General features: G+C 38.7%; 2 protein-coding genes across 6 annotated transcripts in view; one reads left to right on the top strand and one right to left on the bottom strand.

The window, feature by feature from the left end:
- Nucleotides 1-6,245, top strand: part of LOC127062464 (tyramine receptor 1-like) — a 39,883-nt gene extending 33,638 nt beyond the window's left edge. Inside the window, exons 4-7 of one of the 3 annotated variants that reach the window (XM_050990732.1) lie at nt 113-225; nt 1,394-1,730; nt 2,212-2,528; nt 3,888-6,245. In XM_050990732.1, coding sequence (XP_050846689.1) covers nt 113-225; nt 1,394-1,730; nt 2,212-2,528; nt 3,888-4,095 — 975 coding nt within the window. In that variant the 3' untranslated portion in view covers nt 4,096-6,245. The remainder of the gene's footprint in view (nt 1-112; nt 226-1,393; nt 1,731-2,211; nt 2,529-3,887) is intronic. The other 2 variants (XM_050990731.1, XM_050990733.1) reach the window with 2 other exon arrangements.
- A 242-nt stretch (nt 6,246-6,487) lies between these two features.
- LOC127062452 (protein slit) overlaps nt 6,488-26,515 on the bottom strand; it is a 307,729-nt gene continuing 287,701 nt past the window's right edge. For 2 of the 3 annotated variants that reach the window (XM_050990697.1, XM_050990699.1), the window contains 26 exons: nt 23,268-23,339; nt 22,790-22,861; nt 22,483-22,696; nt 22,081-22,244; nt 21,441-21,512; nt 21,240-21,311; nt 21,041-21,112; nt 20,783-20,926; nt 20,499-20,662; nt 17,455-17,605; nt 16,543-16,689; nt 16,308-16,451; nt 15,931-16,094; nt 15,232-15,433; nt 15,059-15,130; nt 14,901-14,972; nt 14,742-14,813; nt 14,495-14,658; nt 14,031-14,250; nt 13,025-13,334; nt 12,710-12,923; nt 12,136-12,597; nt 11,850-12,050; nt 11,610-11,759; nt 11,216-11,355; nt 6,488-10,920 (listed from right to left, as the gene is read on the bottom strand). In XM_050990697.1, the coding sequence (XP_050846654.1) occupies nt 10,834-10,920; nt 11,216-11,355; nt 11,610-11,759; nt 11,850-12,050; nt 12,136-12,597; nt 12,710-12,923; nt 13,025-13,334; nt 14,031-14,250; nt 14,495-14,658; nt 14,742-14,813; nt 14,901-14,972; nt 15,059-15,130; nt 15,232-15,433; nt 15,931-16,094; nt 16,308-16,451; nt 16,543-16,689; nt 17,455-17,605; nt 20,499-20,662; nt 20,783-20,926; nt 21,041-21,112; nt 21,240-21,311; nt 21,441-21,512; nt 22,081-22,244; nt 22,483-22,696; nt 22,790-22,861; nt 23,268-23,339 (4,018 nt within the window). In that variant the 3' untranslated portion in view covers nt 6,488-10,833. The remainder of the gene's footprint in view (nt 10,921-11,215; nt 11,356-11,609; nt 11,760-11,849; nt 12,051-12,135; nt 12,598-12,709; nt 12,924-13,024; nt 13,335-14,030; nt 14,251-14,494; nt 14,659-14,741; nt 14,814-14,900; nt 14,973-15,058; nt 15,131-15,231; nt 15,434-15,930; nt 16,095-16,307; nt 16,452-16,542; nt 16,690-17,454; nt 17,606-20,498; nt 20,663-20,782; nt 20,927-21,040; nt 21,113-21,239; nt 21,312-21,440; nt 21,513-22,080; nt 22,245-22,482; nt 22,697-22,789; nt 22,862-23,267; nt 23,340-26,515) is intronic. The other variant, XM_050990698.1, reaches the window with a different exon arrangement.

Here is a 26,515-nt window from a genome sequence, read left to right as displayed (position 1 = left end):
GAAAAACTAGAATTCGTCTTGACAATACCATCTCTTTCTCTCTCTTTCTCTCCCTTTTTCTGTTTTCGTTGCATTCTATCTTTTCACATTACTATTATGTCGTATGGACAAGTTGAACGGCGGAAGCTGGGAACTCGGTGAAATCCTGTGCGACTCTTGGGTGTCCTTGGACATTCTTCTCTGCACAGCTAGTATTCTATCGTTGTGTGCGATATCTATAGACAGGTAAGATCCCATGCACGTAGTAGTGAATCTCGTCACGTAAGTTTAACGAGATTATCGAGAAGTTCGTTTCCCGCATAGTCCATGCACCGTACGATAGATTTTTACCTTCTCCTTTCCTCTTCTCATTTTTCTCATCTTCACTCTTACTCACACTCTACGATAAGAGTGTACGATCTCTCGTCTTGTGACTTTTCGCACGTGTCAATTTCACGTTTTTTCTCTCATTTCCTCGCGTCAAAAGTTATCAGCCCACAGGTTAGAGCCGTTGTGAAAAGTTTCCTGTTAAATGAGGAAAGCTACGGATACGGTCGTGCTCGATTGCTTTACGTGGCTCGAATTTGTGGTCGTTGCACACGCCTCGCGGAATTGAATATTCGTTTCTATTTCGTTATACATATAATTTTATATATACATAATATATATATAATTTTATTATATATATATTTATTATATACATATATATGTATGTATTTATATATAATATTTATTATACTCACATGAATACTTTCTCGGGATATTCCTTTAAGTTTGGTAATAATTTAACAGTTTGGCCTGTTACGGATACAACATTTTAATCTTTTCATCGTAGATTCCATTGGAAAATTGATTCTAAAATTGGCCAAACTCCAACTTCGATTCGAGTCTACGCGAGTGTGCGATCGATAAAGCGTTAAGAAAAAGATCAACTTGTGATTCGAAGTAGATTTTTTCTTGAAAATTCTATTTCTCAAGGATCATCGCGTGTAATGAATAAAATTACTTCATCCGTTTCAGTTTGATCACCCTAAAATTTGGAATAAATTATTGTAAATGGTTTAACGCGCTGGAGTTTGGCAATATCCCAGATTTCGTCGATAATGACGTTAACTAGCGCCTTTGATGAATAAGAAATTTTCTTAAGACTCTTTTGGCATAAACAATCGTGTAGTACAAGTTTATATCGAAGAGTTGCCAATCATAAATGGATTAAAAAAATGATGCCAAAGTTTTCAGACGTTTTAAAAGAATTAAATTAATAAGTAAACGCAACTAATTATAATCAATTTTCATTTCATTGATCTTATTAATTATTATTAATGTTTGAACCAAGTCCTTTTAATAAATTATCTTATTATATACGTATATTCGTAAGATCTCATTATCACTTCACAAGTGTGTCATTTTGAAGGTACCTCGCGGTGACTCAACCATTAGTCTACAGCCGAAGACGGAGAAGTAAGAGATTGGCTGGTTTAATGATCGTAGCTGTCTGGATACTAGCAGGTGCGATTACGAGCCCTCCTCTTCTTGGCTGTTTCCCACGAGCAACTAATCGCGATAGCAAAAAGTGTTCCTACAACATGGACTCTTCCTACGTCATATTCTCCGCCTGCGGGTCCTTCTTCTTACCGATGTTAGTCATGCTTTACGTTTACGGAAGGATCTCCTGCGTTATAGCTAGTCGACACAGAAACTTGGAGACCGGTGACTCTGAGAAAACTCGTCGACGAACTCGAAATGCACCGGTAATATTCTCAAATAATTTATCATTTATTTTCTCCACCACATTTCCACTAAAATAATTTTACTGATCGTCCCGGAAATATTATTCATTTTCATGATAGTAGTTGCATTTACTTCCATAAACTTGCACAACCAATTTACGAAAGTTCCGAATAAATTTGGACGTCCTGGAAAACATTTAACGATCGTTCCCACCTAACGTAGCGTGTTATATTCGTTACTTCCTACTCTACATCTTTGATACGTGCTGAAGTGTGCTAATACGGTTCGTTGTACATCACGCGATATCCGATCGATGATTCGACGTATTTTTGCTTTTATTCTACTTTTTCGTTGCTAGTGATATTATCGAGGAAGAAATAATTCAGAAAACCAAATTTACAAAAATCTATTCCAAAAATAATGTCATCAATTTATATGAAAAAAAACAAACAAACAAACCATTATAAACTTGTTTTATGTACCTACCTGATTTTGATATAGATCGAACGTACAAAGAGCATGAAGATTCGTCGTGCGGAGTGTACGATGGATAGTGATACTTGCGAAAGAACGTCGATAGAGGGTGAAACTACGAGCAGTTGCAAGAAAGTGGGTACAATTCGAGGTCATCAGCAGAGCTGTATCAACAGGGTAGCAAGGGAAACGAAAACCGCTGGCACATTGGCAGTAGTAGTGGGCGGTTTCGTGGCTTGCTGGTTACCATTCTTCATTCTCTATCTTGCCACTCCGTTCGTCCCGATGGAACCACCAGATATCCTGATGCCGGCATTAACGTGGCTAGGTACCGACAATCATACGTACGAATGAATTTTGTTCTGTTTCGTTTTTTTTCTCTATCTCTCTTTCTTTCTTTTTTCTGTTTATCTTTGGTAACATTCTCAAAGGCAGTAATCAAGCAGTTTTTTTGTGAAGCCTTTACGTAAATTATCATTTGGTACTTTTTTTTCACGGGTCTTCTCTATCTCGGTACTTTTTGCTTTCTCTGTGAATCTATGCATACGAGTAAGATATCAGTTCTGCGTTGTAGACAAATAGAAAACTGATAAGAACTTATGTTTTAACATACATTGTATATCTATGTATGTACATATATATACACATAAAATATACATGTGTGTATGTGTGTGTGTATCTTGAATCACATATCTCACCGTATTTCCTCGTACATAAGCGAGGTACAAAGTTAGAATTCGCGTACATACTGCCGTTCTACTTATCAAGAAATGCAATTTTTATCAAAACCTTTGCTCGAACTATGGTGGTGGTAGAACGTTCTAAGAATTCCTGTGAGGATTCGAAGCGAAACGTGTGTCGCGTAGTCGGCGTAGTCGTCTTTCCTACGATCCGTCGAATTTTCCTTCCTATCGAAATCGTTCGTTTTTTCGATAATCTATGAAGATTGCTCGAGGGGTAGGAAAAAGCAAACTTAAGTTTCATATGATCACAGTGAAACAGAAAAAAAAAGAGTAAGAGTCAAGATGGATTATTTATAAAATTCTACTTTTTACCAGCGATTTCATAGTACAACTTTTTCCATATAATATTGGCGGAAACAATTTCATTCGGAGATACTACTAATAGATATATAAATGAATAGATATATATATATATATATATATATATATATATATATATATATAATTTATAAATAGACATACACACGCACACACACACACATATATATATACATAAAGAAAATGAAAAAAGAAAAAAATAAATAGAAAGAAGAAAGAATAAGAAATAGATAGATACATAGATAGATGGATAGAGAAAGAGAGAAAGAGAGAAAAAGTAGATACGTAGATATACACAATGCATACATACATATATACGTACCCTGCTTTCTATATATCTATATAGAAAAGATCGTGAGGGCACGTCGGCAACATTCGTGAGAAGAAGGAAGTATTTCTTTCTGAAATACGATAAAAACTTTTCTCACTACGTCGCCAGTGCAGGCAACAATTTTATTGGTGAACTTTAGCCGCTCAAAGAGCAATACATCTTCAGCGATCGATTCGTGGCTCTTAACGATACTCCTTCCTTCTTCTCACCAGGATAATCGTAACTTTTTCACTTAAACTATGTATTACAAAAAAAAAAAAGAAACGAACGTAAATTTACGATTCGTCTCTTTTGCTGTTTCTCTTTCTTAGGTTGGATAAATTCAGCGATAAATCCATTCATCTATGCATTTTACTCGGCCGACTTCAGGTTAGCATTTTGGCGGTTAACATGTCGGAAGTGCTTCAAAAGTCAAACGACTTTAAATCATACCGAACGGAAAGTACCAACCCCTGCGACATGGAGGAAGAGTGCATCGAGAACGTGAAGATCAATCTCATTGATCTTGAAAATGATTGAATATATACTGCGCAACGTAGTACGAAAAATACGATTTTCAAGTGGATTATGGGAAGAAAAGGAAAAATAAGAAATGGAAAAAACGAGTTTCGTTATGGAAGACGCTGTCGAAGAAGAAACCTCCTAACGATGTTTCCTGTATAGAGATGATTTCTGCATCGCTTGGATATTCTGTTAACGAGTGAACGAGTGAACGAGTGAACGAGTGAACTGAAAAAGGGAGAAGATGGATAGATGGATAGATGGATAGATAGATAGATAGATAGTTAGAAGGAGAAAGAGAGAGAGAGAGAGAAAGAGGGAGAGAGAGAAAAATTTTCCTTCGCTTCAGCGCGTCTTTCGTTCGTTAACGTATCTTTTCATAACGATCACGCAATTTTCTTCTTTATATTTTTAACAAACGCTCGCGTAACACTCATGGCTCGTGGATCAAATGTATCTGTACACAAACAATATATATATATATATATATATATATATAGGTATATATATACATATATAGGTTTTAGAATACTATAGTTCGTTTCGTTTCACAATGAGAAAAGTTCTATTTATCTTCTTCAAAGATCGTTGTAGTTGATCGGTTGAACTCTGAGTTTAGGCCAGGGCCACTTCTCTTTATTTCTTTCTCTCTCTCTTTCTCTCTCTCTCTCTCTCTCTCTCTCTCTCTCTCTCTCTATCTATCTATCTATCTCTGTCTCTCTCCTTTTCTCTCTCTAGTTTAGCAATGGATTAGAGCTTGGATTAGCTACGGTTTAACTCTATGTTAGTACCGGTTTGACCCTCGGTTGTTTCTGAATTAGAGCCGCGTTAGGTCCTCTTGTGAAGACTTCCAAATTAACCACTCTGAACAGAAAGAGAGAGAGATGGAGACAGAGAGATAGAAGACTCAAGGGGCTAGTAGTTTCCATCTCGTCGACCTACGAAAATCGAATCCGGTTCGAGAGTAATGTCAAAGCTTTCGACGATATATCAAGGAGCTCTTTATCTCTCTTATCGAGGAACATGCATGAGAAATAGGAAAAAATTTTATGGAAAAACTTAACATGCGATCCTTCAAAAACTTTTTCTCGCGAGCATAAATTCTGATAAATTAGCTCGTAAATTTTACCTTTCAATAACACAGTTGTGAGTTCGATTGATATCGAGTTTACGATAGTAGAACGTTTCTCTATGCTAAATTATAGTCTTCGTGAATAGCGTCGAGAGATTTGCCTAAAATCAACATTGCATGGAGAACGTATCAAAATACATACATATGTATGAATCTACGAAAATTCAGTTTCAATGCAAAATAATCAATGCATAAGGAATAACAAATAATCTCAAATCGGTGCTGATTTCCTATTAATTAATTTGTTCTTCTATGGAAATTTGATAATCAAAGTTTTGCATTTTTCTGTTAAAACATTCGAAAGGTATGGGCTAAGAGAAAATAGCAAATTATTTTTTCTATCTCTCTTTTTCTCTCTTTCTTTCTTTTTAAAAGCATCGTATTATCCTATTATTCATTGCTTCTTTCGAACGTTGATTAATATTCTACCAAAAATCAATGTCGGATTAAAAATTAATAGATATATAATTTATATAATCGCAAAGTATCCCTGCGATATGCGAAGAACAAAAAATTAAGTTAAAATTGCGTCGTTATCGTCGAATAATAAACATATCTAGATCAATCCATAATCCCTTTCACACGACGAAGGTAAACTTTTCTAATGCGTACGATAATTCATAATATATTCGACGAGAAAAATCTTTTTTTATATACATAGGTAAATTATCGCGCTGACCACCTTAGAAACAAATAATCATCGATATCATGATTGATGATCCTCTTACCGCGTCCTTAAAATGCCGATGTCGACTCTCATCAATACGATGAACTGTCTTTGAAAATATATTTGTATACGCAGCGAATGTGCAAAACAAACGCATTATCACGATTTATCGAATAAAATATTACAGGATACCACGTGCTTCTCGAATAATTTATTTCAACGATCGAGAATTTGTCTTTTTTTTTTATATCTTCCGTTTTCCTTCAACTATTTTAATCAAAAATAAATATTGATAAAAGGTGGGTATATAATTAAGAAAAAGTTTGTACGGATGGTAATTTACATTTAGAATTGATATTATATAGACTCGAATGGTAAAACTTTTCGTTGGTTACACGATAAACGTCGATAACATAGATTTCGTTGCAACTTCGCAAGATAACACGTTTCATATCAATAGAAACTTCCTTACTAATACTAGATAATATTCGTTTCACGATTACCGACGATGTAACAATGGTTGCTTGCTTCTAGGGATTTACTCATATTTTAATTAATTAAACATTTTAAAAACGATACGAAACGATAATATATGTGACACTAAACGATCATTATAAACTTTACATACATTTATTTAATTGCATTCATATTTCGAAGATTTGTTACATTATATAAACATAGACATTTTGCTTTCACGCTAATACCTAATTTAATACCTACATGTATAGAGCTATAGTATTTCTAGGCATGCAGTATTCCAGTTTTATTTGGTAAAACGTGCTTCGCGATAGACACATTTATACAAATCCCATTCTTCCCTCTCGATTCATGATCATGCTCTCACGAATTTATGTTCACACATCCTAATTCTTTCACACGCACTCTCTCTTTCTCTCCGTTTTATTTCTTTCAAACTTTCTCTCTCTCTCTCTTTTTTGCCAACATAGAATTCAGAGTACTCTGAAAAATGTAATAACTTCGTTTATTATTTATCAGGAAAAGAGTGTCGGTCTTATATCGTAAGATTCGCGTTCAAAGAAAAAAAAAAAAGAATAAAACAATAAAGAATAACAAAAAAATTATTGTAACTTATATGGAAAGAGTTATAAAAAATATTTTCAATCTAAGAGAAAGAATCAAATAAAGACGGCTAGGATGAAAAATGAAAAAAGTTTTGCGTTTAGAATAATCGTCTGGAAAATTGACGAAAGGGTCATTTTGAAGCCAACACTCTTTTCATCGCTAATTAACTCATCCTTTTTTGCCGGTTATTATTGTCCAATACAAACGTACGTCTCGCAATAAAACGTCACCTTACTCTCTCTCTCTTTCTCTCTCTCTCTTTCTCTCTCTCTCTCTCTCTCTCTCTCTCTCTCTCTCTCTCTCTCTCTCTCTCTCTATCTGTCTTTTTCTTTCTCTCCGCATTATCTTTTTTTTTATTTTTCTCTTTTCTCTATTCTATTTTCCTAGCGTACCACTTTCATACTAAATGGCTTCTCCTCGCTGATATCGAATTTTTCTCTAATCCATACGCGTCTATTTTTCTATTCTTTCTTCTTCATTTAGTTGATTTAATCAAATTCGAAAATTATCGAACCGACAATCATCCGACTGGTTTCTTTGCCTATCTCTATCTTTTTTCTCTTTTCTTTCCTTTACTTTCAAAATCGTTCACGTTGATTCACATTAATTCGCACCTAATCGCACCTATGCATATGCAAGAAAAATCGACTGGCCATTATTCTGGAAAGGATTTATTTCGAAGGTCGACGTCGGAGCGAGTTATAAACGAAACGATATAAGCGAGCTTATACGGCTATTAATACTTACAAAGTTGTATCAATGTAATAATATGACGTATGTATGCCGTTATGGTACACCTATGCTTAAATTGGGCTATGAATTACGGAGAGAGCGGTGAGAAGAATCGATACGCTTTTTCGCGATCACTTTATTTACGATTTTAGGCGTGCGTGCGCGTATGTGTTTTCTCTTTCCTTTATATTACAAATTTTTTAAATTAATCGAACAAAGATCTATGTAGATATAGTATCAGAAAGAAAGAATTTCTTTTATGGAAAAACCCACGCGCATACGTTGGTACGTTATCGTTTAATAATGAAATAAATCGATAATGAATTTCATCAAAATCGAAGTAATCAATTGTAAACGCTTTGAACCATCGAATGACAGTGGATTATTTCTCACCGGATAAGTGCACGTATTAACTTATATTATTAATATATTATACGCGAAATAATCTCTACCTATTTTAGCGAATTAAGTAGTTCGAATGATATTTCCCGTACGAACCAATACGCTACAATCCCATATAAATTATTCTCTTATACAAAAATAATTACACGAAGGTTACGTCTCTTCGCGTATCGGATATGGAGACTCCCCGTTCGGAAGTTGTTGGAGTCACCGACCTTTTTTTTTCTCAAATTACAGATTCTCAAATTTATCTCGTCGTTCGTTAACGTTTAACAAATGAAATTCTTTAAAGATCACTTCTCGTTTTACGAAACGCGCCACGAATCGATCGTTCGTCTCGAGCGAATCTCTATCAATTTCAATGAAAATAAAACGAATTTTGCCTCGAACAAATCTGTTCGATCAATTTAATTGTATAATAATATTTATTTATTAGCAAGCTTCGAAAGTGAACGGTCTCCGATCGTTCGTTTCAAACTATTTCAAAACGATTCGATTCCGAAGTTTCGATGCTCCTTGAATATTTCACAAACTGCACTTTTATTCTCTCGAGACTAATTACGATTAGGCCGTATGTAGTGCGCAGAAGTCATCGAAATCACCGATTTAGAAACTCTTTCCACGCTCTTCACGGAGACCTCTCAATCTATTCTCGAAAATCATGATCGGTTCGTAATTTATTTACACGTTCACGACCTACTCGTAGAATGCATTATCGACTTCGAATGTATCTAATCGTAAATAGGCCGATACCGAATCGACAAAGTCTACATACTTTTCGTGAAAGTGAACGAAACGAGAAGTAGAAGAAAGAAAGAAAAAAGTAAAGAAGAACGGAAATAAGAAACAATATATTATTTTGTCGTTTAAACTTTATCCTACGAAAGATCTTACTTTTAAACTATCAATAAAAAGTTAGAAATAACGTTAGAATATATCGTTAGAAGGAATACTAATCTTTAAACGCCTATGGCATTGGAGAAATATAATATGCAAAAAAAAGAAAAAGAATTATTTGCGTAAATATTAAAATGGATAATAAAATCTCATACTTGGCTCTTAAACGAACAATCTTCGGCGAATAAATAAATATCGAGCGATAAACGAACGAAGAAAGAAAAGAGTCTCCCGAGGAACAATTGCCTTTTCAACTACGTATTCGCTATAAATATATTATTATGCTAAAAAAGGTGGCAGTTCTTTCTTTCTTTCTTTTAATATTTTTTCATACTTTTTCCTTTTTCCTTTTTTTTTTTTTCTTATTCGATCTAGAAGTCATCTTTTCTAGGGGTAGATGCCCGACGTAGGGTTAACATTCGTTGAGTAAAAGACGTGATATATGGAAAACTAACATTTATCGTGCGTAATTAATTCGTTCTCTCGAGTACAGTGCGTGATTAAAGAAAAAAAAGAAAGAAATAAAACGAGAAAGAAAAAAATCGATAGCTGCTATTATTCGACCGCGATAAACCGATCGGCGAGCGCACCATGAACGTTTTCTCTTTGATTAGAAGCGGAACTTTTCTGTCATTATCGCTTTTTAAAAAACGATTTCAACGAAAAAGACGACGAAACATACACCGTGCGCTCGCGTACGTTCAGGAACGCTTCTCCTCATTTTATTTTTATTTTTTTTTTTCTTACTTTTTCTCCACTTATCTTTTTCTTTTTTATTCGTTAATACCCACAAATCTCACGAATCATCGTCTTTTTTTAATAGTGTGGACACGTTACGTTACGTGCTCGGCTAAATATTCGCAACTGCGTGTCTGTCTCTGTGAATGTGTGCTTGCCCGCGTGTGTGTACGTGTATGTGTGTATGTGTTTTACGGTCGCAAGCACGCTTTTTATCGTAACCACAAATCGTTATTAGGGATGAGAATGATGCGTGCGTGCTTGCATCGTGTACATCTTTTCTTTTATTATCCTTTCCATTATTATTTTTTCTTCATCTATTCATCTTTCCATCCCCTGTTAGGCAGTTCTTAGGCAGTTATGAATCCTTACAATCCTATAATAATACGTATAATACCTAATATGCGTTAAACTGCAATATGTATGTGTGTGGTTTCTTATTTTTTTTTATCTTTCCCTTTCGATATCGATAGTCCATCATACTTAATAGTACTTACAATATACTTTAGCTTCTTCGCTTTATCTCCAATAATAATAATAATAGTAGTAGTAGTAGTAGTAGTAATAATAATAATAATAATAATAATAATAATAATAATAATAATAATAATAATAATAATAATAATAATAATAATAATAATAATAATAATAATATTAATATTAATATTAATATTAATGTTAATAATAATATTAATAATAATAATAGTAATAATAATTAATAATTAATAATTAATAATAATTAATAATTAATAATACATATCACACTGAGCCGGCTGTGTGTGTCCATCTTAGTTTTGGCCCGCACTGTTCTCTGTCACTTTCACTTTCAAAAATCTCCTGGGTTTTAATTTGAAGATGCGTCGAGGGTAGTTACTTTATTCTTTTTCTTCTTCTTCCATCTTCTTCTATTCTTATCATCCTTTTTTTCTTCTTTCCTTCTTCGGCGCATCTTCGAATGTTCAGGGATATTTAAAAGATTGATAGTGCGATTTTGGATCTCGGGGTCTTTTCGTCGACGATCTCGTCTAAGTCTCAGTGTACTGCTACGATGATGATTGTTGAGAGGGAGGCTGCTCGTGTGACGAGATGCGGATATTACTACTTGCTAGTAGCACTTTCTAGTACAGGTGCACTTACGAACAAGGTCGACGTCCTTCGTGTACCGCATGCCATCCGTACAGATTAGCCGAACCTGAAATTCGATAGTTTTCTCAGTTTTTAAATTTTACTACGAGTAAATATGTGAATTTTATGAGTTTAGATTCTGACAAAAGTTCACTTCGATTTCTGGATTGAAAGTTCACTGTGCTAAAAATTATTACTCGTTTCGATATAATCTTGAAAAATTTGGTATCGATCGAACATAGAAAGACAGAGAGGGAGAAAGAGAGAGAGAGAGAGAGGGAGAGAGAGAGGGAGAGAGGGGGGAGAGAGAGAGAGAGAGGGAGAGAGAGAGAGAGAGAGAGAGAGAGAGAGAGAGAGAGTACCTTGCGTCGTTTGGTCTTTCTTGGTAAGCAGCACGAATTGCCGCAACTTCCCCAACATTTGGCAAGTTTCACAGGTCGTCGACTACGGCATCCGTTTTCGCTGTAGTACTCCCTCGTGTGCTCTTTACGACACGTTGGCGCTGAAACGGATATGAAAAGTTTAACTTCGATCATCGACTGCCACCAGCAGGAACTCTAAAGTTCCCATCCCTTCGAAAAGCCAAAAACTCCAAATACACCACTCAATGAAATTCGCTACGATTATCTTGTCTCAATCACAGAATAAACGAAGGGGGCCTTTCACGAAGCTTTCTAAGAGTCACGAGAGTCTACTAGTTAACTATGACTGTCATGAAAAAGAAAATGTTTCAATTAAGTAGATAGATTGAATCACCTTTCTCGCAATATCGCCCGTACCAGCCGGTCTGACATCTGCAGGAATAATCATTCCCAAATGCCGATGGAACGCATTGCGAGCCCTTCTTACACTCGTGACCGGCACAGGGATCAGAGATTCCTGTGATTGGGAGCGATACGACGATATCTATAAGTTCGTCAAAAGATTGTTTAAGAATTTTATAATACATGTTCGCTTTGTATATGGAAAAGACAGAGTCAGGAATTTCAAAGTTACCGGAATGTTCGCGAGGAGGAATGTGCTCCTGTGGCAAGGTATCTTCGTTACTGCCGACAGCAATGCCTTCGGCTTCGATGACGTCTCGTGCTTCATCAGCTTCCTCCTCGTTAGAAGCACATCCAGGAGTAACGCGATGCCTTTTGGCGGCATTGCTAAAGTCCACCAGCTTGTGGTTGATCCACATCTCGGAGATGCAGCCTGTGTTGGAGGATCAAAGTTCGTTAGTTCTAGGTTTGATCGATTCGGTAAAGGATGCTAACAGATTTAACGGTTCGATCTTTACCTTGGAAGCTCGTGACGTTCCTTAAATGAAACTCGGAGAAGGCTACGTTGGCGACTTCGGGTGTGACACCACCAACGTACATCGGCGTGATGAGCTTCAAATATTCCCTCGGGCCCTCGTTTATGATGCTCCTGGCTGGACCGCGATCAACCCTCATCGTGAAGTTCTTCTTGATCGCCAAAAGTTCAGCCATGTGGGGCTTACCATCGGAGACCATCTCGTAACTGTACATCGTCGACGTAGGATAATTTCCAACGTCATAAGAGACTCGGACGCGACCATTGAACAACTCGACGGCTATATGCTCCCCGTTTTGACCGTCGTAGAGTAAAACCCCGTTTTCCTGCGTGGTCGTGAAAATGATGGTCACATTTGCCTCGGGCCTCGTGCGTAGCGGCTCTAGCTCGACCAGCGAGCTATTGTCCACGAAGCTCAGACTCGTCAGGTACTCGCATCGTTTTCCTACGTGTAGTTACAAGTACGTTTTGTTTTGTCTTTCTTCTTTTTTTTTGTAATTAAACTACATCCTACATTTGTAGCGAAGGAAAAAGTAAAACGATTTCAAAAAATTTACCGGTATAGCCGGGGTGGCACTGGCAAAGATAGTCCGCGGCGGAGGCAGGAGCTGGCTGGAAGCAGGCACCATACTGACAATCGTGATGTGCACACGGACTCGTTTGCGGATATAACATGGCTGTTGATGGTGCAATCTCGCAGTACCTTCCAGTATACTCCGCCGCGCACTTACACTCATAATTGTTTATGCCGTCGATGCAAGTAGCACCGTTCTAAAATATAAAGAATATTCAATCCAGAATGAAGAGGACAAGAGGACACAACGTGACGCGTGTAACTTATATATCGAACGAAAGGGAAAGTGTTCTCGTACCTGGCACATATGATCACCGCAGTCATCCAGGTTGGTGGAACAATTAAGGCCGGTGAAGCCGATCGGGCATTCGCAGCTGTAGTGGGTTTGGTGATCGACGCATCGACCCCCGTTCTCGCAGGGATCGTGCCCCTTTGTGCAAAAGGGTATTTTCGCTCCGCAGTATTCTCCCATGAATCCTGGGGTGCAGTCACATCGATAGGCCTGAACGAGGTCGACGCAGGTCGCGTTATTGGCGCACTTGTTGTTCGCACAGTCGTCGACGTTACTCTCGCATCGGAGTCCCTCGTATCCGGGGGCACAGTCGCAACTGTCACACACGGACTGAACGTCAATCGAGAGATTGAGCTTGACATTCGGTCAAGCTAGATTCGTTAAAACTAGCGTCGCTCTTCGGGGCTCACGTGCACGTCCCGTTTCATATCTACTCTTTCTATATTTCCTTCCTTTATTTATTAATTTTTTTCTTTTCGACTCATGACAGGTCGATCTCATGACGGCGATTAACACACTCTTACAAAAAATCTACGAGACTACTACTGATAGGCCTAATCGATTTCAAAATTACGGTTTCATCGTCACTATGTTATCATGCACTTTCAACTACTTTCTACCAATTGTTCTTTATCACTACTTCGACTATTAACGACGACGTATCGATCGCCCAGCTTGGATTTTCGATACGTCATAATGATTATTATTATTATCATTATTATTATTATTATCATTATTATTATTATTCGTTCGCATTCATAGGAAGCAGCAGGCTCGTTTTACTCAGACGCTTTTCTAAGATATCTACTATCGATCGATAGAATAGAGAGAGATATAGAAGAGTCAAAGGAATTCCGTCCGATAATTACGCAATCCTGTTGGATGATGTTCCGCGCCGACAGGATTCGATATATCGACGTCGAAGAGAAACTCAACTACGGGATTACGAGCAAGGCTAAAGTCGACCCGACGAGCTACTGATAAACTTGAGAATAGTCTAGCTGGTAAATACCTGAATCTTCCTTCTTCCAATACTTTGCAAGTTCCGGAGTTCTTGCAAGGATTTCCATAGCACGCGTCAATTTTATGCTGACACCGGTCCCCATGATATCCTGGCGCGCACTTGCAACGGAACTGCCGATCCGGAAGCGCCTCGCAGAGTCCTCCGTTCTGGCATGGCGCGGTGTAACACAGGTCGCACTTGGCCAGGACCTCGGCTGGCTGTTGCTTGGCTGCGCGGAAGAAAGGTCTACGATTAATGAGCAATTTTAGTACCGTACCGAGCTGATGGGCCAAAAAACCACGAACTAAACAGACTGATCGCGTTGCACGATTCAAACTAAAAACACCGTCACGATTAGTGAATGAGATCATTGAACAGTGCTTGGCCAAGAAAGATTTACTTACATCAAATAAAAAATTATATTTCTCGACCAAGTTGTTCGCGATCTTTAAACGTATCGATGAGATACTTACTTTTACATTGAAACGCGTCGGGTGGTGTCGTCAGAAGAAGTTTGTCTCTCATGTTCGGTGGATCCATACACTTGGCTATACCAGGCTCGACAAAATCTTTCTTCACCCATTCAGCCAACCACCGCATGCTGCAGTCGCAATAGAGAGGGTTCGAACCAAGAGCACTGGAAAAATGAATAATCATAGTGGCAATCGTTCGAATTCCAATTATTGTCGAACTTTATCATCTCGCGTCGAGCGTACTTACAGATGAGATATCGATTTCAAATCCTCGAAAGCACCCTCGGGAATCACCGATATGTCGTTGCCATGAAGAGAACTGTTGGAACGATTATTATCGATTAACACTCTTCCTAATAAAATATAATATGTTTCTAGGTAATCAAACTAGATCGATTAGACTCACATTATACGCAGAGACTTCAGTCCCGCGAGAGCGTTTCTTTGCACACATTGCAATTTGTTGTAGCTGATAATTCTACGAAAACAAAAAAAGAAGAGGTATGAGTATCGAGAAATCTCTGATATCTCTCCGGAGAGTAGACTAGAAAATGTTCGACTTACAGATGCGACAGCTTCGTGAGATTCCTAAAGGTATCGTTGGACAACATTCCGATCTGATTGTTGCTCAAATCGCTGGAAAAAAGAACGGGAAAAGAAGGTTAGAATGTTGGTGAAAGTCGACTCGAAAAAGATATAAAAGAGAGAAAGAGAGAGAAAGAGGGAGTTTTATTTACAGCTTGGTCAGAATCCTCAGGTGGTTCAGTCTCTCTGGTTGGATGGTCTTAATGTCGTTCTCGTCCAAATACAGCTCCGTGGTTTCCGGTGGAATCCCACGTGGAATCTCCGTAAGCTGAGCCCTTGAACACCTTACCACCGAACCAGCACAATTGCACTGGGGTGGACAGTAATCGTCGCCCAGACAGCCAACGCTGTCATCTGATGTTCGTAAAACGAAACGACGATCGTTAATGAAACCCTTTAATCCGCGAATTACCGCGGATAGAATAAGCAAGAACGCATAGAAATGCTGATTATGCAAATTAAAACGCGCCTTGGTAATTTCATGCAAACTAAGTAGACGATTATTAAGTACTTAAGTATTAATAAAAAACTATCTTATACTTCGTTCGCGGTAACTTGATAATATAAGATGAAAAGAAGTTTTACCTACTGTCGCTCGTTCGTTCGTTCGTTCGTTCGTTCGTTCGTTAACGCAAATAATTTCATGCAAACTGAACGGATAATTATTATCCGCTTGTATATTTTGTTATAAACAAGAAAAAAGAAGAACAGAGAAATCGTTCGTTCTCCGATGTTTATTTTATAGGAAAAAGGGGAAAAAAAGATCGGGAAAGGAACTTTTCCAATCCGGTTGTTTTAAAAGGGTCAATGACTCGATAGAAACAAGTAGCTTATGCAAGAATCATACGTACTGTTACATTTGAATTCGTGATGTGGAATATCCTTAATGACGGCGTCCTTGAGTCGCAGGGGATCGTGACAACGACCGGTCATTCCTGTCATATCTCGTTTCCTGAGCCATCCGGCGAACCATGCGAGGTGACAATTACACGACAGTGGATTGCCTTGCATGTTGCTGGAAACGCAAAGCTATACATCAAACTCACGACTCGAGTAACTTGGAATCATTATAATTCACGTATTTGCGTATACGTTAGTAGGTATACCCTTTAATATGTATAGTTCGTTATCTTTAAAAAAGAATCTTGATAAGAGGAAGCGTGCACGATATGCATACGCTTTTAAAGATAAATCCTATGGGTAATATCAATTAATTATTAATGCTTACATGGCACGAATGTGAGCCAATCCGTCGAAAGCCTCAGGCATCACGCATGTTATAGCATTTCCGTGGAGATTCAAGCTCTTCAGATTCGTCAGACCAGTGAACATCTTGTTGTGAACTTCTCTCAGCCGATTGTCGGACAACAATCTGCGAGGAAGAAACGAACGAAGGAAATTCGTAAGATGAACGAAGACAACAACGAAGAAAAACGATGATCGATCGTTTGCTGAAAACTTACAGGTCGGTGAGCTTGTGTGCTCCTTGAAAAGCGGACGCTTCGATGCGTGAGATTTTATTCTTCCTTAGATCCAGATGCTGCAATTCCGGAAGCTTTTGGAATAGCCCGTCCGCTTTGATCTTGTCCAACTCGTTGTTGCCTAGCAAACTGCATCGAGAGAAGAGGGAAATAATATAATAGAAAATTACTCGGAAATTTTCTCCTTGACTTCCTCAACCGTACGAACAATTAATTCATACTGAGGGAAACGACGAGGAATGAACTAATCGATCGTTACAGATAGAGGTAGATGGGCGTTGTTTCATCAAGCGAGTAAAATAATTTATTTCGATTAATAAAACGCATAGTATCGGTCTTCTTCTCCAAAAAAACGAAATTCCAACAAACATTAAACTCAAACGGAAAAATAATTTCGTTCGATCGAACGTCATTTTCAGTATATCCAACAACGAACGATAAATAATGTTCGAATAAAAATTTCAACGAATATCGATTATTATCATCGATCGGAACGGTAACACGCGATGATGAATCCGAGAACATGAAGCATATTTAAAAACGACGATTCGTTCGTTGAAATTCGACATGTCTCTCGATTGTAAAAAATTACCCGTATATTCCTGTCACACGTGCCCACATGGTAGAGAGATTGTGGAAAATTGATATGGTAATAGTATCTATCTTCATTCGAGTGTCGTATCTGATATCGATATTAGTCGAGTATTAGCGAGAACGCGTAAAACAACTCACATAGAAATATTAGTAATCACGCGTGATATGAATAAGAGACAAAATAGAGAAAGAGAGAGAGAGAGAGAGAGAGAGAGAGAGAGCAAGAGAGAGAGAGAGAGGGAGGGAGAGAAACTAAGATTATATCTCCCGTTGCGGGAGAGAGTGAGAAGTGATACTTACAGAGTAGAGGTGTAAATCGGTAGATCTCTGGGTATTGAGGTAAGCTTCTTACTGGAACAATCGATAGTTGCTCCGTTGCACGAGCAAGGCGAGGGGCATGCACCGGGTAGAATGCATTCACCAGCTCTCTTTGTCAAAAGTTCTTCGTCGCCTATAAACAAAAGCTCATTGATACAGTCGAATTAACAAGTTAATTGCCTGATCTATATAAATATTCTATCTTTGATTTCGATAGATATCTCTGCTCGTTAAAGTAGAAGCGATGCGAGTCTCTTTCATCTATCCACGAAACGAGCAACATACGATGATTTTTCATACCTACCGTGTACAATGCGATGCTTCTCTCTCGTTAGTCTTAATATGTATGTTAATGAAATATTAATTTCTATAAATATAGGGGATAAATAAAAGGAACGTTAAAAAACGTTTTCACTTTTAATCTCCTCGCTCGCATCACTCCCATCATTGTCGAGTGAGTTACCGTATGCAGATGAGATATTTCGGGATGAACGAATGATGATGATATTTATTGATAACTATGTCGAATTATCGATACGATGATACCTCTCGATAGATGTTTAGTGAAATTTATTCATCGTCGATATACCGACACGGCCGAAAGGAGAAACGTTCAATGTAATTATGGGAGAGGGAATGAACGTGGTGAGGCGATAATATACTGATTTAATACATTTTAATAATTAACAATCATGCCTAGCGACATTGCAAAACTGGGATCGGCTGGGCTCGCTTGCAGGAGAACGTGCCCGTTCAATAATTGAGTGTTTAGCGGCACACGTTGGGCATTACACATAGTAAATATGTTTATGCATGAGAGCATGGCTATAGAGAAATGATTCATTGTCGCATTATACCTCTACATTGTAAATTAGCCGAACCGCGATACGCGTTTACGCGGACGCAAAACGATATCAGTAATTCATCGTAATGTGTATAACGATATGCCGTCCAAAAAGAGGGAGAATCGATTCGTATAATAATTTCTTCGGTAAGCTACGATCAAAACTATATTGAATCATTGATCCGTACTTTATCAAGTTTGTAAGTTCAGAATAGAAAAAGAAAATAAAAGAGAAATCGTCCAACCATTCGGTTTTTATTTTTATATATCGAAGATCGAAAGAAGTATTTTCATTCGATAAAAATCGAAAATCGTTCGATCGTGGTCACGTTATTTACCAAAGAAGAAAAAGAAAAACTACGAAGAGATAGTGCTTTCTCTCCAAGGGATTCGAAGGACGCGTTTCAACTGCTCGCCTTCTTATTTCTCGCCTTGAATCCTTTCGTAAACCGCGTGTGGCTTTAGCGTAAATTTTTACTATGGCTCGAGCAAAAGTTACGAAAGTTCCTTTCAAGTTTTACGCCCGAAGCGTAAACTCTCGTTTAGAGAAATGCACGTAACAAGAATACCCCTTTATACTTTGAAAAGGGGTATGAGACAACGGCACATATGTGTTTCCGAAATGTTTATTCCCTGGCGTCGTTTTACTCCCTCTGACCTCTTCATGCTGAAAAAGAATAGCTATGTATATATGTACGTATGTGTATGTAGATATCCGTACATATTTAGCGAGAGTCTACAAGTATGTACATACCTACGGAACGTGTGTTTTTCAAGATTATCCTGTGTACTAGGTAAAGTGCATTCGGGATAAACGCGAAACCGCGAAAGAGGAGAACGAGGAGGAGGGATGAAAACTTTCGGCTATTATCCTCGAACATGTATGGCGTATTACCGAGGCTCCTTATTTGAAGTAGGTGTACTCTTTTACGTGATGTAATTCGAAGAAAAAAAAAAAAAGAAAGAAGTAGATAAATGTAAAAAATCTAATTCCAAAAAAAGAATGATAATTTTAAGCTCTCCCTTATAAACCTCGATGTTAGAATATTTTATCAGTTTTCCGACGATTACTTCCGCTCGGGATAATTTAATTCCGGTCGTCGTTGAAGCGTGAATAGTACGAAATTAGAAGCATCGATAATCCGATAATTACAGCTCCATCGAAACGATATCGCGATCGTCACTCTGCGAACACGTTCGAGATGTAGGTATATTATAAATTAATGAACTCGAAATGTGCCTGGGCAGGTCGCAGTAAGCGTATAACAATAATCATAAATGTCGACGGTTGGCCCTTATGAGGAGGATAATATGCGAGCATAATAAATAAGCAATCGCTGGAGAAGCGTAGAGACAGCGATTCTGCGGCGATGCATCCAGTAGCAATTACACAGGCTCGACAAAGTGCTCGACATTAATCAAAGGAATCCAGCCGTGGCTACACCTGTACGGATTGGCCGATCACCCGGACCGGACGTGCCGACAACGACTAAGAAGAAGAAGAAGAAGAAGAAGAAACGAAAAAGAAGAAAGGTCTTGGCGCTCTCGCGTCGCGAGAGATGCATCGAAACGATGTAAGATGAAAAAGGACGGTTGCAGGATGCACCGGGAGACTAACGAGGGTACATCGAGCGTAATATCAGCGTGGATGAAAGCATAAATCTAAATCGTTCATCGTTGGCCATGGTCAAAGGCAGAAGCTTTCGCGAACATTACTCTTCGCCGATCATCTAATGGTAGATTAGGATGAATAATTATCCTTCGAGATTAGAGGACAAACTCGTTCCTTTTCTTTCTTTTTTTTTTTCTTTACTTTCTCTTTTTCTTTTCTTTTTTCTTTTTTATTCTTTCGAAAGCTCCTAGATTTTAATTAAATTATTATCCGTAAAATATACGTAATATCAGACATTACGATCGATGATAATTTAGTAGATCGATTTAATTTCTCGTATCGCCTTCATCCAAGGCGTTCTATCTTGAGTGCTCGATTAAAAGAAATGTAAAGAGGAAACGAAACTTATTATGTTCGAGAAGTGGAAAAGCGTGATTAATGAATGTAGATGCAATTTTAATGATGAAGGGAAAACGATGCGAGATCTTAGTTGGGAGAAGCTACCGACCTGTATACACTGTCCTCTCGAAGTTTTAAGAAGAGATACCGAAAAGGTCGAATTGTGCTTACCCTTACATTTGAACTTGTCGTCCCGCATCGAATCGATCTTCCGCTTCTGCGCCCTCTTCGGCGACTCGCATTTTGCACCAGACGTCTCGATTGGATGTGCGTGAAGGTAGGCACTCAACCATCGCAAGTTGCAGTCGCAGATGAAAGGATTTTTTGCTAGATGTCTGTGAAAGAAATCCCAACGATTTTGTTTCCTTTTCTTTTTTTCGCAGTCGTTATAACGCTTATGCTTGCATTGAAAGACATTTAACAAACTATTATTAAAATAAATGCTAGATACAAACAGTGTTTTAATACTCCGTAGATTTGAGAAGGTTCCATTCGCCAGAGACTTGATGTTATTATCGTACAAAGAAAGAAGAGTGAGGTTGTAAAGATCTCGGAAAAGATCGGTCCTTATGCAAGAAATTTCATTGGCGTTGAGCAATCTGAAAAGAAAAGTATTGTTTCGTAAAAAATTTAAAGAGGTTGTTACTACACCATTGAAGAATCAATAATGATGATGCTTTGTTAAAATCGTAAAACGTAATACGATTACTCACAGTAATTGCAAATTGGAGAGTCCTTGAAAGAGACCACCTGGAAGTTCACTGATCTTATTTCCATAGAGAACTCTGAAACATGTGAAATTCGTATTATACGCATTAACTTAAATTATATATATATATATATATATATATATATATATATATATATATATATATCCTTAAATACTATTTATACGAAACTTAAAAGACTCACAGAGATTCGAGGGATTTCAAACCGTGGAACGCATCAGAAGCCACCTTTTGAATCTGATTATTGCTGAGATCGCTATGAGAGAAAAAAGAATGTTAAAAAAAAGAGTAAAAGGAAAGAAATGACGTGAAACGAATTTTAACGACGTATGAACGAACGAAATAAAAATGTCAGTAGGCAGATTAATCAGGAAGAGTTACTCACATTCTCCGTAATTTTCTATACGGTGAAAAGGCCTTGGGTGGGATCTCCGTAATACCATTTTGTTCCAGACGTCTAAAGAACGATCGATGAAAATTTTTGAAGATGAAGCATCAGCAGCAGCAGCAGCAGCAGTTGCAACGAATTGGAAAAAAAGAGAAGAAAGAAAAACGATTTAGCCATGGTTTTTTTTCTTTCATTCTTCATTCTTCATACTATCGTTCGTAGTATTCTATCGACTTCGATTGGCTGTCGGGCAATATTAGGAGAGAAAAAAACACAGATTTTTCGCGCTGCTCCATTTAAATTGGCACCGCGTCTGGCACTGCACGTTCACCGAATTTGATTTTTCTATTTTATCCGATGGCGAGTGCACAGGGAATCGGTTTTTCCTTCTTTTTTTCTTTTTCGTAAATTTCAAATCAAATTTTTTCTTCTTTTCGTTCCAATTTGTGGGATATAAAACGCACCATCTCTCTGATACTTTACCGATGAAGAGAGAAAAAAGAAAAAGAAATGGATAGATAGATAGATAGATAGATAGATAGATAGATAGATAGAGAAAAAGAGAAATCGATAACGCGAGACAGCCAAGTTTCGAAGCTCGTTGTTGCCGTGCTAGAAGGTAGAACTTTTTACGAACAATTCCGTGGTGTCCTCCGGAAGATGGGTCGGTACTTTCGTCAAGGAATTCTCTCGGCAATCGACGATTCCGTTGGCGCATTTGCAGGGATGCGGGCATTGCGGTTCCGCACTGCATTCCGAGCCCGCTCGTTCTACCAAGCCGGAGCATTTGAACTCGTGTTCCTGCAAAAAAGCGTAGTGGTTGAGTAAAAAGAACAGAGCAGAAAGAAAAAAAAAAAAAGAAAAGAAAAATATAAAAAGAAAAACGAAAGAATCAAGGAAACAGAAAGATAAGCGTTTTGTTTCGTAAGAGAAACCATTTGACTTTTCGAATTTTTTGATGAATGAAAGAGAAAAAAGAATATTTTTATTCTTCGAAAGACTTCTTTCGAAGATTTGCGTACGATATAAATATTCGTACCTGCAGATCAGCGAGACTTCGATCTTTCAAATGAGCTGGAGACGAGCATCGCGTATGCTGTCCGAGACGAGAATACGTTCTCAAATGTCGAGAAAGCCATGTTAAGTGACAATCGCAAGCGAAAGCATTATCGGCTAATTTGAGGGTCCGTAAATGCGACAAACCAGTGAGCATCTCCTTTCCTAGCGTCGTTAGCTTGTTGTTGTTCAGCATTCTATGAATAAGAAAGAAAGTTTTGTTTTATCTCGGAATTCTCTTTGAGCGTTGACTATTTGTTCGAGTTAGATACTTTTCATTGTAAACTTACAAGATCTCGAGATCCTTTAATTCTCTTATCGAGGATTCGTCGATGCACGTCAACACGTTGTTATCCAGTAAACTGTTGAAAGTTTATAAGAATAAATGGTTTTAAAGCGATCTCAAAGCCGAAAACTTAGAAGTATGCACGCAATGCACAAAGTAAACGGGAAAGGATGGAATTTCAAGTAAAATAGGATTCGAAACAGTTCAGCCATCGAGTTTATTCGGGGATGCCTGGTGTTGAATCGCGAAACATCCAAGCAACTTCTGGACTTCCTGGCGCGAACTAGTTGGACGATAAACGATGCAGCGTATTACCGAAGGTTAATTGAAATCACTCGAGGGACGGTTACACGACTTTTCGATTATACGCTAGGCGAGACAGGAAGAGAAGCTTGGAACATTGGCTGAAGACGAGGAGAGGGAAAGAGAAGAAGAAGAGAGAAAGAGAAAGGATAGGAAATCCCTGGGAAATATATACTTACAGGTGCCTGAGAGCAGAGACTCCTCTTAACGTCTTCGGTCCTATCGTGGCTATCTGGTTGTGACTTAGGTCTCTGCAACACGGAAGAGACACCAATGGTTTTCTCTTAGTCGACAATTCGAAACGTTCGTCGCTCGATTAACACCGAAATGACCAAATACTATCTATCCCTCTCTCTATCTCGGTTAGCTGTCGTCTAGGTAATTGCAATTTCCCCTTTTACTCGAAATGGAACGTGGTTTCATGATTCATTTCGTTGATACCTTCTCTCGGAGTCAGATGCATCGTCTTCCTTATTCGACGAGATCGGTAAATCGGTACTATCCTTTCCGACGTCAGGAACATCGTAATTATCGTATGACTCGTGGACTATAACGAGCGCGTTAAGGACATCTTAAAAAGGAGTTTCGACGAGTTAAGTCGAAAAGGTAGACGAATCGATTTGCATCGAGTCCTGGGAATCGTAAAGCGAACCGGTAAGAAGCAATTACAAGGGAAGGCACATCCTTTGCTCGTCCATCATCCGGTGATCTCGATATCGTTTCTCTTTCTCTCTCGGACGCTCTAAAGATGGAGAGAGCCTGTTTCAAAGTCGTCACACGGTATCCCACGGAGGTTCGTTGGAAGTCGTAAGAAGAAAAAGAAGATCGGCTCGCACCGACTACGAACTTGCTTCGTAGAATCTCTCTCTCTCTCTTTCTCTCTCTCCCTCTCTTTTCTTCTCTCTTTCTACATGTCGACCTTTCCAAGTTTTTACCCCGACGGACACACAACCGTAACGTTGAGTTCCGATGGGTAAAGAACACCGGCTCGCTCCACTTCCGAGCGCAGTTAGTCGCGAGTTCGTCCTACATTTCCGATAAATTATTCAGAGCATCGAATGCCGGCCGAGTCGTCGCGCGACTTCCACCATCGTGTGGTGTTTTCTCTCCTCTCTCTCTCTCTCTCTCTCTCTCTCTTTCTCTTTCTCTCTACGTATCTATCTGTCTTTCGAAGAAACTTCTAGCTAGCTAGAGTCTAGCAACTCTCCTTAATATCTTTTCAATTGCGTGAAAAGTTTCGATTTCTTAGGATAATTCAAACGTACATATGTACGTATAAATCCATTCAAGTATTAAAAGAATATTTAATCGAAATGAAAAAGTGAAAAGCATGCGATTATCCTTTCGTTATACTTGCTCGTAGAGAAAATTTGCTTGATACCTAAGGCGTAACGAAACGTTTGAAGACGATAAAAGACGGGGAACGAAACGTAATCACGATAAGAAGAGAACGAGAAGGGTAAAACGACTTGCTCCGAGGACGGATGTACGAAGGAGTTGGAGTCACCACTAATGAGCTTGGTTCCGTACGTGCAAAGCTCTTTTCGCGTGGCCGGTTATAGACCCGACTTTCGTCGTCATCGTCCTCTATCGTCGTCTTCGTTATGCTTTTATCTCTGTGTCTTTCTTATATACACACATAAACACACACATACACATACAGATACGTACATTCATGTATGCGAACGAATGAGCTTTTCCGTGCCAACCACTTCGAAGCTTTTTCACGGGTGGCCGGCTTCACGAATCGCCCGAGTCCGTTTTCAAATGAACGGGAGCTTTCAGATACTATCTCGGAGAGCTGTTAAGCATCTTTTATCCGCGAGAAATACGAGGGTTACCTTCCGAGTGAATGCGAGATAGAGTCAGCATCCCTAATGGTTTATTTCTTCGTTAACTATTCGTCGGTACTATTTTTTCTTCTTTTCTTTAAGTTCTCGATTGCTCTCATTACACCCTTTCTCTCTTTCTTATAAAAAATTCCTGCAATCTTTCCATATCAATTTTACAACAGTCAACTGTGATTTATAATAGATATTGAAAGTTGACGCTAACCGAACTTGCAAGAGAGATTAATCTCCCTAACTTTCACCAAGAACAAGATGAATCATTCGGTAAGAGGAGCGCGAAGAGCTCGTTTAACAGAACGAGCAGGGAAGAAGATTTTTTTTTAAAGCTCATCGCGGAATCGAATATCTTCAGGCGAGTTTCAGATGTTGTTGAACCAACTCTCTCCTGGGAGAGAAAGAAAAAGAGAGAGAGAGAGAAAGAGAAAGAAGGAGAGAGAGAGAGAGAGAGAGAGAGAGAGAGAGAGAGAGCTTCGGAATCTCTTCTCGAGGCACGAGTTAAGCAGACATTTGTGATGATAGGTTAGGGGTCTTGGAGCACGGTTCAGCATTGACCATCCATTGGCTCGGGGAACTCGCAATCTGTAATTATGCTCGCCACAAACCACGAGAGTGGCTCAGAGAAGGAGAGAGAAAGAGAGAGAGAGAGAGAGAGAGAGAGAGAGAGAGAAAAGATGAGGAGCGACGTTCGAGATAGAATAGAGAGAGAAAGAGAGAAAGGAAGAGAACGTAAGAGAAGGAGAGAGAAAGAAAGAAAACGTATGAGAGAAAGAGAGAGAGAGGGAAGAATGTTATGAGCTGGACAACGCGAACATAAGGTGAGTCTGGGAGATTGAACTCCCAGCTCACTCGCGAGCCAATCCAGAAAGCAATTACCGAATTTCGACGTGGCCGCGCCTCTACCGTTTACCACTCACAAAGGACCTTCTGGACCATCTCTTCTCTAGCGAAAGGCGAGCACGAGACTCGGTCTTTCTCTCTCTTTCTCTCGGTAACTTCAATTCCGAATGCTTCTGCCAAACTGGCTGCTCCCACAGCGTTTGCCACCTCCATTGGTACTCACTGGACTAGGGCGATAAGCACGGGATAAAACGAATCTCTCGAAGAGGACGCGAAATGCGAGACCCGGATTCTGAACGCGACGCTTGTTTCTCCTTTAAGCTTTCCTCCCCCTGTTCTTCCCATCTCATCCTCATCCAGAACTGCACTATTTTCTTTCTTCCTCTTCCTCTCTTTGCCTCGCTCGGCTCTTTTCATGGAATCGATCCTTCCTTTCGAGACGTTCGAAATGAAAGAGAGAAAAGCAAGAAAATGAGAAGTTCCAGTCGTGCGTACTTCGATATTTAGACTTTCTAACTTTGCTCTTCTTGCCTTAGGAGAATAAACGAAGAGCTTCGAGAATTCAACGGCGTAGAAAGCACAGAGCAATGGAAAGACGGAATGGCCAAAGAGAAATACACGCTTGGCTTCTCGTTATCGAAGAGAAATAGAAGAAAATAGAAAGAACGGGAAACAAAAAAGGACGAGACGAAAAATCTCTTGGACGTTGGAAAAGTTGAAGAGACTGGCCCTTGCGTAGT

This window comes from Vespula vulgaris, chromosome 3, assembly GCF_905475345.1.
Source record: "Vespula vulgaris chromosome 3, iyVesVulg1.1, whole genome shotgun sequence".
Classification (NCBI taxonomy): domain Eukaryota; kingdom Metazoa; phylum Arthropoda; class Insecta; order Hymenoptera; family Vespidae; genus Vespula; species Vespula vulgaris.
This window is presented reverse-complemented; position numbering and strand designations above follow the sequence as displayed.